Genomic DNA, 14,757 nt, shown 5'->3' with positions numbered 1-14,757 from the left:
TTTCATGTGTTTGCACAAATTCGAATATTGATACCAATCAGGGTCAAATTACATAACGGTATATGTCCAGAAAATAATATATTATTTTGTTGAAAAAAAAATGTTTAGTTGTTTAAGTCAGCTGTGCAACAAATCAAAATGTTTTAGACTTTTTTGTCTTCTTAATTTGAATCGGCGTTTTAAAGTTGGAATTTGAGAAGCAGGTGTTACTTATTAATAAAAAAATATACAGACAAAATTTGCACTCAATAATTTGTTCCACAAAGTGCATAAATATATCGCAAAACATGGCACGAAAATGTGGTTGTTTAATTGCCGCAATGCAGCGCTTATGCGATATTCAGAATGTCACTTTGACAGCTGGTGCATGGGTAGTCGACTAGTCGTAGGTGGCTCTTTTAAGACTAGTCGGCTCCAAATTGCGACTGTTTTTAAGGCTTTTGGCTAGTTTTTAGAGCCATGGTAGTTAGACACATTATTTCCAACTGTGCTACATAGGGGGGGCGAGTCAAGCAACAATCATGGCATTATTATAACCACATTTTTTTCCGATAACTATTCTATAAATTAAAAACACAAAAAGTGTTTTATAAAACAAACAGTTTGAAATATAGGTATATTATTGAACCGCAATGGCCCGGCAAAAAGTATGAAAACGCTTATAGAGGTTTCCTTTTGTTCTTTAGGCCGCTTAATCTGGCCAAGTTTGGTGCCGGGCTGAGATGCATTATTCATCATGAAGTACAGGACGCTTAGAATGCGCACATCACACAATGCTGACATGTGTGCAATGTTAAAAAACTGAACCAACTAAACAGAGTTTGCTTTTTACTTTACGCTGAGAAATATACGTAGGAAATCTATAGCTAGAATAAGAGATGAAATCGACGTAACTTTTAAGTTGCACAGAAAGTCAGATTTGGTGAGTCTGCAATGGATTTCGGTGTACAAATAATACGTAAGCCGTAATTGTTGGTCAAAAAGCAGCTTCAGAAGGGCTAGATCTCAGTTGTCGAACACATATGTTTGTATATCTTTCATTTAGCTTTTAAGTTTGCTATATTTGGGCAAGCTACTTTGAAACTTTTTTTCACCAGATTACCAGAGGAGCTGTTTTTTGATTTATATAAGCTACTTTGAAGTTAGTGTTGTTTGTATTTTAGGTTAATTTCACAAGGTGACAGTGGTTTGCGATGTTTTTTTATTAATTTCTAGCGACTGAAACAGCAAATGCATCGAACACCGTTATCACATGTTGAACTTCCGTTACGTATCAACTAGTTTCGATTTTCTCCGTAATTTAAAGCAAGGCTGAGTCACTTAAGGGCTTAATGCAATTTATTAAATCAGCAATGTTAGAAAATCTGTTAAAAAGACACATATAAAGAAACAAATAACCGAAACGGTCCCCCAAATTTCTCCAGCGGTTTCCCAAATTTTGGACTTGTAACTTTTTGGTATTTAAATGAACACTTGCGGTCTCTTAAAACTACTTAGCGGTCACCCAAACCAAACCTTAAAAAAAACCTGGATGTACGTAATTTTGTCGTAAAGAAAAAAATTGTTAAGGACCGAAAGGGGTCGCCTAGAGATTTATGGGGTCGCGATCACTCGCCAATTCCTGCAGTTTTAGTGATTTATTACCCTTGTGCTGCGTAATGGGTATATTGAAAATGATAAAACAAATAAACAGGGAGTGTTTCATGTGTAAACTTTAAATGCATGTGGTAATTCAAATTTCTTCTATGGTCGTGTAGCCACAGTAACTCAAGCATAGTATTCAATCGCCTGTGTTATAAGTTCAAAAATTACTTATGAAGACAAACTGGGGTCGCACGTAAATGCTGGTTTCATTTTATATGTAATTTTGGGTGGTTAATAAAAATGGTAGAGTCCACTGCTCTTTGTCGGTAGGGATTTAAATTTGAATTTATATAATCCAATCTCAGTTTTAGTCACATACATAAAATCTTTTTTTGCTGGTTTTTATTATTATAAAAATCGTAAAAGCTGTAATGCATCAATAAATTCAAATGTAAACAAAATTTATACCGAACGGCGCGGGAACATTTAGTTCCTTTATGGTGTTCTTTGCATACTTTAATGTGTTATACGGGAGTGTGGTTGTTAAAATACCGTTTTAAAAGCTGAAAGTTGACATTTACCAGCATAATCACGACCTGGCACAAGATTTATAGTAAAGTCGGCATTTTGCATTAATGGCGATTATCAGCTTGGCACTTTAAATGCTGTGACGTAATATCGGAAGCTGATTAGAAGCCAAAAGTTGCGGCTTGCGAATTTGGAAGAATATTTTGGAAATAAACCAAAATTACTCATCGTGAGGAAATGAAAGGAAAGCTGCTAACGACCTTAAGAAATCGAAAATACTTGTTAGTTTTTTTTTTATTTTAATAAGTGAACAGTATGTAGGATTGTTTCCAAGAGAAAAATAGACTTAAATCAAGCAATAGACCAAAAATTTGAATTAAAAAGTGAACAGTATATGTATGTTCAGAATTACCAAAATATTTGCACGAAGGATCTCTATATCTTGAGACTTGCAAAACGATGCTGTTTATATATTAAAACAAGCTAAGAATTTAACTTGGTGTATTCAGCGCTAAATATTTTTTACGCGTCGAATTTATTAACGCACATTAATAACTTTTAAAGGCAAAAAAAATATCCTTTGTTGATAGGATATTTTTTTTGCCTCAGCTTATATTACACCAGAAGTCGCACTGAACTAGTGAGTTGGTTCGTTCGTTCGTAAGCGCTACAAAATGTAGATTTATTTTGGCTATTAATAAAAATTACTTAACAGTGTTTAAGGTTTATGTGTGAAATTACTTTACAACGACATGATATTACTTGTTAAATCAATATAGTAAGCACTGACAAATGTCATATAATTCGTAAGAGACAATTTCATATTAAAAACGCATCGATCAAAGAAAAATAATAATTTTTATTTTATTTAAGTTTATCTGTAAATCATGGAAAATCCACAAATGCAACTTTAAATATTCACTGCACTTCACGTGTGCTAGATTTTGCGTAGACCAGTGACCTGTATAATGCGATGATTGTAGCTCGAAATGCTGACTACTAAATATGCATCACTCATTGTAACTTACAACCATATCGCGCTTGTCATTGTTTCCGGCGCGTCCTTTCAACGAAACGTTCGAGAAATCGAACCTTTGTAATTGTGACAATGCGATTGTTACAAAACAATAGCAAATATGATTTTGCGTATTTTTCAAAATTTTCGCGTTTGCACAGCAGGATACTGTGTATCTTGGAACGGTGCAATTAATCGAGGTTATAATGACGTCATTAAGATGCGAGATAATGACCTGGCGTGATGCCAACGTCACAATGCGTGCCAAGGCAGTTGTGTTTTAACGGAGTGTCGATGTTTGTGAGACAGAGTTGCACGCCATTCAGATGTACAGCACTTGCAACCGCTTATGCTGTGCTTATGCTTATGCTGTAAGGGGCAGCTCGACTTGAAGACCGTAAAGTTCTTTCGCTGTTCTTGTGTTATTCTTTATGCTGTTTTTTTCAATGTTTGCAAAGAAGCACAAAAATAAATTGAATCCTTATACAACAGATGGGAACCAGTACGTAGCTTAGGAAACTAACTTTGTGTACAAAGCAGGTTTTTATGCATTTAAAACTTACATAAAATTGCAAGTGTGCTCACAAATAAATCGCTTTTGCATTTCAACTTGCTGCTATAGTGTTCAATGAATTACTTATTATTCCAAATACCTTAATGTCCGCAAATACCTATGCTAATAGAAAATTAGTCGGTTGGCTATAAAGGTTGAGAACCACTGGGCTATGCGAACAGATTGGAACCAGTGTGTAGCTCAGGAAATCTACTGTCGCCAAACAATGGAGGTGGCGTTGTGTTGTAGCCTCTTCGCGAAAGTTAAGTGAGGTTTATTTAAAGGTGTAGAGCAGAACTTATGCAAAGCTTGTGTCTGTATATCTCGATTCAGCAAGGTTTTTTTTTCTTGATTTGGAGCCTTTTCAGTAAAAACAGTAAAAGTTAATTATTTTGCCATGTGCTTTTTTATATTATCTTTATATCTATAATATCGCGTGATATTGACCTGTGCCAACTAGGACTGGTAAATTACGACATAGTGCGCATGTTTTAGGAATTTAAGATGTTTTGGAAACGAAGGAGTGATAGTGGGTTCAGGAATTCACAGTATGTGAACGTCAAAAAAAAAACGCTTGCAAAACCATAGTGAACAACTTTTGCGCAAATCTTGTGTTGGCGCTTTAAAAAAGATAAAATTAGAAATCAGATAAACCGCTTTCGTTTCACAAAGTGATGTTATTTCCTCTTTTCGCTTTTTCGTCATCCGCGTCAACAATATCGATATGACGTCACTGCTAATGTGACGTCATCGTACTACGGGTGGAAATGAACAATGCTGGGTGGAGACGTGACTGTGTGTGTCACGTTTAGCGTTGATAAACTTCAGCTGACACAATCAAATTTAAATTCTCTCAAAACCATGCAGTACACAAAAACGGAAAGCTAATATCAAAAGTTTTACTTTCTGAGTTGATCGGTGGTTTGTTTTTAGAGTTAAGGATTGGTAATAATCAGCTTTAGTGACGCTTGCCATTAACTGGAATGATTGGTTATTAACTATACTAAAACAATTATTGGTTTTTAGATATTGTATATATTTACTTTTTAAATTAGGTTTTTAAGTTATGGAACATGGCTGGAGGTTGTAGTAAGACGTAGTAAGAATATCTGAGCCAATACAGAAGTCGGCAGCATTTTGTTAAAAATGAATAAAGAGTTCAAAATTATACCCACTTCTGTATGGGATTTGATATCCTTACTAAGTTTTTAAGTGATTTTGTAATCAGTTGAACCTCGAAACACAGAACATAACTGAAACTTCCTTGAATGCATAACACGAGGGTCAAATCCCTAGTTGAGCAAGGCTGAGAAAGTGTCAGTTATGACACGAATTAAAACCAGCTAGTTGTTGCGGCGCATTAGGCCAGACGTCTCTGTACAATTCCGCTTCAAAATGTGTCAGCTCTCGTATTGCACCACGTATAATACAGCAACAAGCATAAGGCGTAATGTGCTAGTCGGCTAGCTTACTAGGTCGCTTTGCAATCTGTGTATGTGTGGTTGCTTGAAAGAGGTTGCTTTTTATACAAGGTGCGTATTTGGCAAGAAAATAGCGGAGGGAATAGGGGGATATTAGTTCTTAAAAATACGAAATCGCCTGCTTGATAAGGTGACTTTACGGTAGCTATGTAAACTAGGCATGCAGAATTGTGGTTTAAAACTGAGTTACTTCCAAAGTAAATATGTTAAACAGCCAAGAATTGACAATAAGATAGAGACAGGATTCCAATGCCTGCTTATAAAGGTTACTTTGCGTTTTGTAGAGTAGCTATGGAACCAAGTTTGCAGAAACGTGGTTAAAAATTGAGTATTTTGACAAATAATGTGATAGACAATAACCCAAAAGGCAGAGTTGCAAATGATAACCTGACTTTTCACGAAGAATTCGTGTAAAGACGAAAAGTTGTTAATTTAGGAAAACATAAAGTGTGACTCGTGGTTTAGAGGTGTCCATACGAATGAGCCGCATTAAGTTACTTTAAAGTAGTCATTTCCACCTTTTTTACCTTTGTATTGAATTAAATATAAAATGAAAACCGGGATGTTTTAAAGTTGACTATCCCATAGTAGCTTTGGCGTAAGTTATTCAAAACTGCATTTTCAACTGACCAAAGTCAGAAGGTATCAGAAAAACCCAGAAAAAAAATGACTTATAGAGAGTTATTACGCGATAGTATGATGTGTGTGTGATTAGGTGGGTGCATATCGTCATACCCGGCTTAGTTTGTGCTAGAAAGCTGTTTCACCAGCTGTGTGTGCTACTGATAGTGTTGCGTGGGCAGCTATCAGTTGAAACATTATACAGGTGCTTTGCAGGAGACTTTGCTGTTTGTTGTCACTGCGCAGTAGAGTTATCTGCAGTTCGCTGAATAATTTATGTGTGGCAACATGTGGTTTAAGTACTGCACGGCAGTTTTAACTTTGTGGTTTGTTTATGTAAATAGGAGTGAGCAGAACAAATGCACATCTGAGGTTTTTCGGTTTTTGGTAATTAAGATCATGTGTTAAGGCCTAAAAACTAACTTCAAGATCGGAGTTTCTTTAGTTGTAGAACAGTTTGTTGGCAAACGCAGAGAGTAAATTTGTCGGACTGAAATAAGCTATTGGTCTGCAGCGTTGTTCTGAAAGAACTTACCCACTATCGATCAAGTTAGCGCAGTAAATGTAACAATTTTTAAAACGTTTTGGAAAACAACTGCGATCTTAACAATCCACACTTTACTGTACTTTCAGCATAAAATTAGGTTTTGTTTTGTTGATTTTTTTTTTGAATAATAATTAATTTAAAGTGAAAATATCATCAAAAAAGCCGAAAAACAACGGATTTATACTGAACTCATTTGCATGAGATGGACTTTGGGTAACACATCTTAAACTGTACTCGAACACAGATTACGTGCTTTTTGAATTTTTTTATAAATATTTAATTGTAGAAATGTCGTCAAAGAATGCCAAAAAGACAAGGAAGCTATACTGAATACTGCCATTATAAATAATTTGAATATTTGGCGTAGCAATCTCAAATAATGCCGTGTTTTCAGCAGCAGTTTTCTGTTTGTAAATTTTTGTTTAAATACCTAATTTGAACTGGAAAAAAGCAGAAAAGACAAAGAGTCAAAACTTAGCCTACTGGAACAGCACAAGATTCTAAATCATCGGATATACGGAGTAACCACCCTTTCACACATATCATCATAATGGAGACAACATCCGGAGTCGCAAGAAGACCTTATCATCAGAGAAGAGTTTGGAGAGGCTCTTTGCTCCTCCACTTCGGTGAGGAAGTTGGGGAGAGTTTGGAGGAGCTCGGGCAGGAGTTCGACCAACTGATGACCGACCTCGAGCACCAGGTGGCGTAAGAGAGCCAGTTATTTCAAGTGGGGAGTGCGTGATTGTCGTGTGAGGTTAAGGGTGGGAACTGGGGGGGGGGGTTACCCGATAAGTTGCATTTTATTTCGACACCTCATAGTAGTCCAAGTTTTTTTCCAGTCCGCAACACCTAAGGATATTTTCAGGGGAAACTAGATGTTTAAAAATAAATCGGGTATTAACAACAGTTATGTAACTGAACATATTAATGTTGTAGAAAGATCTCGAACAACTCGCATACAAGCATACAAGTGGGCAAATTTGTTTTAAAATTTTAAACAGCATTGTCCCACATGCTTTTCGGAGGCATTTAATAATGTATTTTGTGTGATGGATATTTGGGGTCTTATATCAACCTCCAATAGTTTTTTTTCTGTAAGTTTTTCAAAAACCTTTTACAAAAGTTGAGCGTTGTGCTTTCAAAGATAGGAATTGCTTGAATTAAAAGCATAGGCTATATGGGACGTCCGAATTCATCGGGTCACTTCGCGCATGTGTTAATGTGTAGGTGTTAGTGTGTGGTTGCGGGTTAAACGTATATAACCTGGCGTTCGCAGTCTGGCTTGGATTAAGGTAGATTGGTAGAAGTTGGCTTTAATCTACGACCAGGGGTCAATTTTTAGGGTCGTTTTAAGGTCATAAAACGCGGTATTGGTTCATTTAATAAAAGGGGTCTCAATTTTTGTGCATTACCAGATTTATCGATTTAAAAAAGCGAGAATAAGCAAGTGTACAAAAAAGTAAAACTTTTTATCCATTTAAAAATGTGTCGTTATGGCAGAAGTCCGCTATAAATGCATACATTTTTTAGTTTATTCCAAAAGGACGTTATTTTTAAAATAGGAATTTAATAAGTTTGCTACTGTCTGTCAATATTCCGGAAATATTAGTTAGTTTGCGGCAATTAGCGAAAAAAATACATTTAGCATCGAAATAACCGAAGGTTCGTGTTGTAATTAGCTGCGCTACGGTCACGAATTGTGCAGTAAGCACTTGCATACGATTATCGGAACGTAAAGATTCAATTTGCATAGTTAGAAGTAATTCGCTTCCGATTTCGACAGAATGCTGACAGCAAGTGATAATCCATCATTGCGTTTATAAGCGACACGAGTCCTTAATTGGAAGGCGTTTAAAAGTCGTGTTAGTTCGTGTAATCACCGACACGCGACACTATAGCGGGGCGATTAGCGGATTATATGTTCAATTGGCCAGTTATTGTGGCCGTTTTAAACAGGGCCGGCCTAAAAAATTGGCCTGTTTTGTGCCAATAATCCACCCCTTAAAATGTATTTTGGTTTGACACAACTACTAAACGTTTAAAATAATATTATAAATGCATGTTCAGTCAATTGTAAATGCTGAAAAAAAACATTAACGTGGTTTAAATTTTTACCGCGCGCTGTTAGGTGCTGAATGAACGAAGTGGTATTATAATGAAGCGCGGTGTTTATTTCAAACACGTCTAAAAATAGTGCTTTTTCCATTTTTTTCCATTTTACCGGACAATTGTAAAATCGCCCGCACGTGAGTTAGTTTGCGTGTAAGTAATATGTAAAGCGGGTCAGCAAACCTATTTTTGTGAAATTACGCGTGTATTTCTGTAAACGGTAAAAACGAGAGTTATTTTAAAAATGCAGCTTTAAATAGCGACTTAACAGCTCGTGTAAAATAAAACACACGGAAGTGCTTTGTGTGCAAATATAGAAACAAACAAATATAACAAGCTAAGTGCAAGTTTATGACCTTTATAACAACAGAGAGACTATGCAGAAATCACACAAATGCGTCTTGTTTTATAAAATACATAACATAACTTTCTAAACAGGTGTAATCCAAAATTTTTAAAGGGTTTCATCCAAGTTTTTGACGGTTTAAAATTTTTCCAAGCTAACCATACATAAGTGTTTCTTGATACAATACTGTAAAAATCCATCTGCGCACATTTACTTTAGGAGGTATTACGCCCTATTTTCGTGTCGTGTTTTTTCCCAAACTGGCATCGCGTGGGTTTATTCCTGGGTAAATTTAAAGTCGTAATAAACTAAATGTAGTAAGTTGAAAAATGCAACATAAAACCCTATTTTTGTCTTATTCGTGTGTCGATTTAAATTCCTAACATGTGTTAAATTTAGTTAATTAAAAACTGCAACTATTACACTTTAACTTCAAGGCGCATGACACCCTATTTTTGTCTCGTATTTCCAAACCGACAAGTCGCTAATGTATAAGTTCGTGCTTTGGTTTCTGACATCTCATTAATCTCCCACAACCAGCGCGACAACGACGTGGCTAATTGCTGCTATTTCTGTCGCATTACAGAAGTCCCGACTCAAGTCGTTCTCCCCACAAGAATCAGCTATACAAGAAGAAGAAGGGCGCCCAGCCAGCCCAGCTTCTAGCGAGGCAAGCAACGGCCAGTCGTCGCTCAGCAAGCACACAAGCAGCAGCAGCAGTGTGGGTGGGATCAAGAACTCGTTCCGAAGCATCAAGCGAAGGTTCTCGAACCGATCAAACGCACAGCGAAGTTCGCCGCTTATGCCGAGAAAGAACGAAGACAGCTCAAGTTTAAACAGCGAAGAAGTTAAAGCTCATAGCGAGGACGAAATGCCTAGCAACCAGTATCAGAAGTTGCCTAGCAACCACCAGGCAAAGTTGCCTAGCAACGGGAAGAGCCCTGACTACCCGCTCCCGATGGCTTACGACCAGGTGGAGAGCGCATCTTGTTCTGTGGCACTCTCAGCTCCAGGAAAGGTCTCAAAACCTCCGATATCTCCGGGTGGGAAGAAAGGAGCCGGTGTTCACCGCGCGAGAAGCGCAACCGTGAGCGCTCGTGACGCTCATATGATCGCTCCTCCCGTGATGGTGGACGGTGAAGTGAAGCATGAGTACCAGTACGTATCACCGGCACGTCACGTGGGCAAGATTGGCGCGAAAAACGACAACGGAATGGCGGGAATTTTCAGGTCGAGCAGCTTCGCAAAGATCCTCGGTCTCTCGGAGAACGAGCGCTCCTCGGGAGGAGTGGGAGCAGGGAGTGGGAGGAGCAAGGAGGAATCTCCTCTCAAGGCGCTCTACAAAGCAACTGTGCTGAACGAATGCAACAACAAGGAGAACCAGAACAATAACAGCAGCAGCAGAAAAGACGCGCGGCGTTCGATTGTCATCCCTGCGCTTAAAGTCACGTGATAGCGGCGCCATTGTGACGTTGAACGGCGAGCATTGTCGATCGCGAGACGCGAATTGCGACATGGACTTCGTGGTGAGATAATTGCGACGAAAAAGCCCGGAAAATGACTTTTCACGATTTTTTGCGTTTACGTTTTTTGGCAGCCTTTTACTTTTACATCGTGCAGAGATATCTTTAACTTTCCTTCTACACAACAAAGTCGTTTTGTTGCCCTTATTTACATCTTCCATCGCCTGTTGTTGTTTATTTCCTACATTTTGTTGTTTTGCAGAAAGTTACGTTGTTTTTTGCGTGTTATTGAGTTAAATTGTGATGCTTGTGATTATTGCGTTGATCAGATCGAACACGTCACTTAATAACCGCATTCATTATTTAATTACACCTATTTAAGAATCGCAATTACAACATCACAAAATGATTCCCTAATTGCCATCGCAGTCCCAAGCAGACAACAATTTGCTTGTCGGTATGGTTGTAACATGTTTCGTAACTGCAAAAGCGAGCAAATGTTATTTTTCACTTGTTTTTTATGTTTTTGTTGAGTTTATTCGAATAAGTATATGCGCTTTATGACACCAGGTTGTTCACCATAGTGTTGATTGTAATGTGAGTTCAATCTATCTTACCAAACGCCTGGTGATGAAATAAAGACAACCAACGATATTTATGTGCTTCTTGCAAACGAATGTCTTTGTATTGATTAGTAGGTTAAAACGCAAATGGTGGTAAGTTAAAAAATATGGGTTAAAATTAGACTTTTATTTAACATTTTATTATAAAACTAAGCTATTTATCTCAATTTTTACACTTAAAACGATTTGGTATCTACATTTTTTTTTCGGTATTTTGCAGCTGAGTTATTGCTCATAAATTCAGGCGAGTTTACCAACTTTCATAGTTTATCGTTTATCTTAAAATTAATGTTTTGACTTGAAGTTGCCTTGCTCTAATAATGACCTGGGCAATTGATGACGTGTTATTTTTCTGAAAGGAATGTTACAAGCAATCTAAAGTTGTTATAGTCAATGCAAGCCATACACCAAAAAAATGAATATTTGTTTTACTCAACAATACACAAACCTGAACGTTAATAAAAATAACTGCATAAAAGTCAAAGTTCCTACATCTAAAGTAGTGAAAGAGGAAATTCCTGTTGTCCCAATACTTTGCTGTACGCATTAACATTTACACTGATGTTTTCAAAGCAATTGATTCGTTAAGACGCAAATGGTGATGAGTTATGTTACACGCCAGTGACGCCACCATAAGTTGTTATATCCCAATGATGGGCATAAAACCAGAAAATTAATAATTGACAACGACCAACAAAGCCGAATGCTTACAAGATATAACTATACAAAAGCTCAAATTCTTGCATCTAAAATCTAAGTATTGGTAGAGAAATTCCTGTTGTCTCAATAACCTGCTTTATACAAAAAATTTACACTGATGACTTAATTTCTCTAATGCAGAAGCTACTTTCCCTGGGGATTATTAAATTTAAAACCAATATTGGCCAAGTTTAACAAAATCCACAAAACACGAACAAAATACGAATTTGAACTTACCTTTTAAATCTCAGTTAAAAGAATAGCAAATAGCAACACAGCAACGTATTTATAAATAACCTGAACTTGCCAAGATGGTCTGTCATTTCTATAGAATCAACTTAAGATATTGGCCAGCAATTTATTGGTTTATATCTCAGCACTATACAGTGCGTTTATCTAACGTTATGTTAGCTACTATCTTACTCTAATGTCCGTTATCGCAAAGCAAGCACAAATACGTGTTCAAATATGCTGCACTCCATAGCTTTAGATAAGGAATTAAGTATGAAAGACAATCCGCTAAATAGTTTCCTAAGTTCGCTGATTCAAATTGTTTTAAGTGATTTTGTTAAGTTTCTGATATTTTCTAAACCAATGTCGTTTACACAAATGACTTGACATATTAAATGTTGTAAATGTTAACTTGCTATTTGTTTACGTTTGAAGGAACACGTTCATCAATTCTATAAGTTTAACATTTGTTTTTGACGCCAATGCTGTGACTTAATGACTAGATTTGGACTTAATTTATTTCTACAATGACCTTAAGTAATTTTAAAAAACTGTCATAAGCACATATTTTATCCGGAATATTTCGCCCAAATTTTCTGTTTTGTTATGCTGACAATATTAATTGGGACAAGATAAGTTGAAAATATTAAACACTGTCAAAATTCGCAAGCAGCACGTACAATGCCCAGGTTTGCTGAACATGATTAAACACAAGCTCTCACCTGCATTCCCTTATCACTGATGGCGTAAGTGTTGATTACTGAAAGTGCACATTTTTTTTACACAAAATCTATTGTTTTTGTGATTATGAGAATATTTATCAGGGTTTAAAGGAGTTGAAAAAAAAATTAAACACTGCCAAAATTCGCAAGCAGCACGTACAAATGCCCAGGTTTACTTAACATGATTAAACACAAGCTCTCACCTGCATTCCCTTATCACTGATGGCGTAAGTGTTGATTACAGAGAGCGAATGTTGGAACCTGGAACTTCCGATTCCAACCTCATCGCTGATCAGCTGGGAAACTGACTTGATCATCTGAACATAAGGTTATAACACAGTTAAGTGAGCTTTAGAGATGCAATAAATCTAACCAGAGGAATTAGTATTTTAAATATTACACCGCGTTAAGTTTTAAACGATGTTTTTGAACCATAATTGAATAAAACTTTATTTATAACAATATTTTTTAACTTGCCGGTTATTTGCAAAATGTCGGTTAAATTTATTTATTGCACGACAGAATCTAAAAATGTGGAACAACTGGCCCGGGTTTTGGTTTTTGCATGGGAGGGCGTTTTTTAAGACTGAAATTCGTGCCTATGACGGCAGTAAGCTTCAGGTATGCGACGAATCTAACCTTACGGTCTTTCGCTACCCCCTGAGCATCAAACATCTCGTAATTGTATGGCCTTTTCTTAATGTTTTAAATAAAATCGTACCAACCTATTTAGCCAGAGTATGTTGTATGGTCGTTTCTATTGGTCAGACAAGTTTAAACATTGTGCTAATTACGCTTAAGCAGTGGTTCTCAAACTTTTTCGTGCACCTTATTTTATACTTTTAAATAATGGAGGACCCTAGTAACCTATTTAACTAAAAAATAAAAGTTACTCTACACTGGAAATAATTAATTTAGCATTCAAATCAGAATTGCATCCGACTTTTTGTCAAATGACTTATTGTATCGTTACAACTTATAAAGAAGGATGGGCTCTGGCCTCTGTGACTTATAATTTATTAGTCAACAAAATTAAAGAATTTAAAGACACTAAAGTATCAAACGTAATAAAATAAATTTCGAACATGTTTTATCCGTAAATACAAAACAAAAACTTAAATTTGCAGAAAAGCCAGAATTTGCGCCATTTAGATTTTGGAAATTACCTCGCAAAAAAAAATTATCCATAATGTACATTTTATAGCTGGAAAATTTGGAACAATTAAATTTTACAGCTAGCGCCATTAGCTGGGAGTTTCCATTCGGTTTATTATCACAGTATTTGTTTGTCAAGCACAATATGTTTGCCGTAACAGCAAAGACGTCAACATTCGTGCGCTCAAAGATGAAAAATGTATAATTTAAAAATGCCAAACGACAATTACAAGCAAAACATGAGAAATTTGAATTGTAAAATTTGTTTTTAACAGTTTGTTTTTAAAGATACAGACCTTTTACACTGAAGTATATTAAAATGTAACAATACTTAATTAGTACAGAAATATTTTTTTGTAAATCTATGTTAAAGAACAGAAATTTTCGCAGAGAATTAATACTGTATTGCGCAAAGGTTTGTGGATTTAATTCAGTAATTAAGTGACATGTATTGACCTGTTTGCACCATCGCACATGACAACAAAGTCAGCGTAGTCATTACATGTCTGGGTCGTTTTCCACAAAAGGCTATAATTAGAATGTTGTGCCGAGTGGAAACACAACAGACTGATGGAAATAGGCGACATTTCGGGACGCAATCTCGAATTCTTGGAAAACTACTGGGTTTTTCACGTTTAACCTACTAAGAAGGTGTTTTAAACATTATTTAAAAGGGCTAATTTCATGAATGTTATTTTGCTGCCAGACATTGTTTCAATTGTACAATTGTTCTTCGGGCAAAATTAAAATGCCAACGTTTTGATGACTTATTCGGGCAGTTTCTTCAGGGCAATATTATTGCAATTATAGGCGAAAAAGCTACATCATTTTACACGCCAATAGTTGCAAATTATATTGCCCTGGAAAAGATTGCCCGAATAGCGGTAAATATACATTTAAAGAAAAAAAAGTATACTATATATGTGTGCCGTTATCATTGGAAACTACGACTACAGAAGGGCTTGGTCACAGAATACACATTGTATATATGTACGTTTCTTCATTCAAATACCAAAGCATCGTGACACATTACAGAAGTTAGAGGCGCCCAAACATTATTTTTCAGTCCACATATTC

At 36.3% G+C, this 14,757-nt stretch overlaps 2 protein-coding genes across 2 annotated transcripts in view; one reads left to right on the top strand and one right to left on the bottom strand.

Moving 5' to 3' along the window:
- Window positions 1-14,757, bottom strand: part of LOC146146538 (dedicator of cytokinesis protein 9-like) — a 121,980-nt gene that overhangs the window by 15,405 nt on the left and 91,818 nt on the right. The window contains exon 36 of the mRNA XM_083388357.1: window positions 12,729-12,842. Within this exon, the coding sequence (XP_083244483.1) occupies window positions 12,729-12,842 (114 nt within the window). The remainder of the gene's footprint in view (window positions 1-12,728; window positions 12,843-14,757) is intronic.
- Window positions 6,655-10,902, top strand: LOC146146540 (uncharacterized). Its single transcript, XM_083387045.1, has 2 exons — window positions 6,655-7,032; window positions 9,374-10,902. Exons 1-2 carry the CDS (start codon window positions 6,880-6,882, stop codon window positions 10,238-10,240), a joined length of 1,020 nt encoding a protein of 339 aa, XP_083243171.1. The 5' UTR covers window positions 6,655-6,879; the 3' UTR covers window positions 10,241-10,902.

Source organism: Ascidiella aspersa, chromosome 4 (assembly GCF_963924565.1).
Source record: "Ascidiella aspersa chromosome 4, kaAscAspe10.2, whole genome shotgun sequence".
Taxonomy (NCBI): Eukaryota; Metazoa; Chordata; class Ascidiacea; order Phlebobranchia; family Ascidiidae; genus Ascidiella; species Ascidiella aspersa.
Note: the sequence above shows the minus strand (reverse complement) of the source record. Positions and strands in the feature narration are given on the sequence as shown.

Coding starts and splice junctions, on each gene's coding strand:
- LOC146146540 (XM_083387045.1), top strand. CDS start 6,880: ATGGAGACAACATCCGGAGTCGCAAGAAGACCTTATCATCAGAGAAGA. Junction 7,033..9,373: donor TGACCGACCTCGAGCACCAG/GTGGCGTAAGAG, acceptor GTCGCATTACAG/AAGTCCCGACTCAAGTCGTT.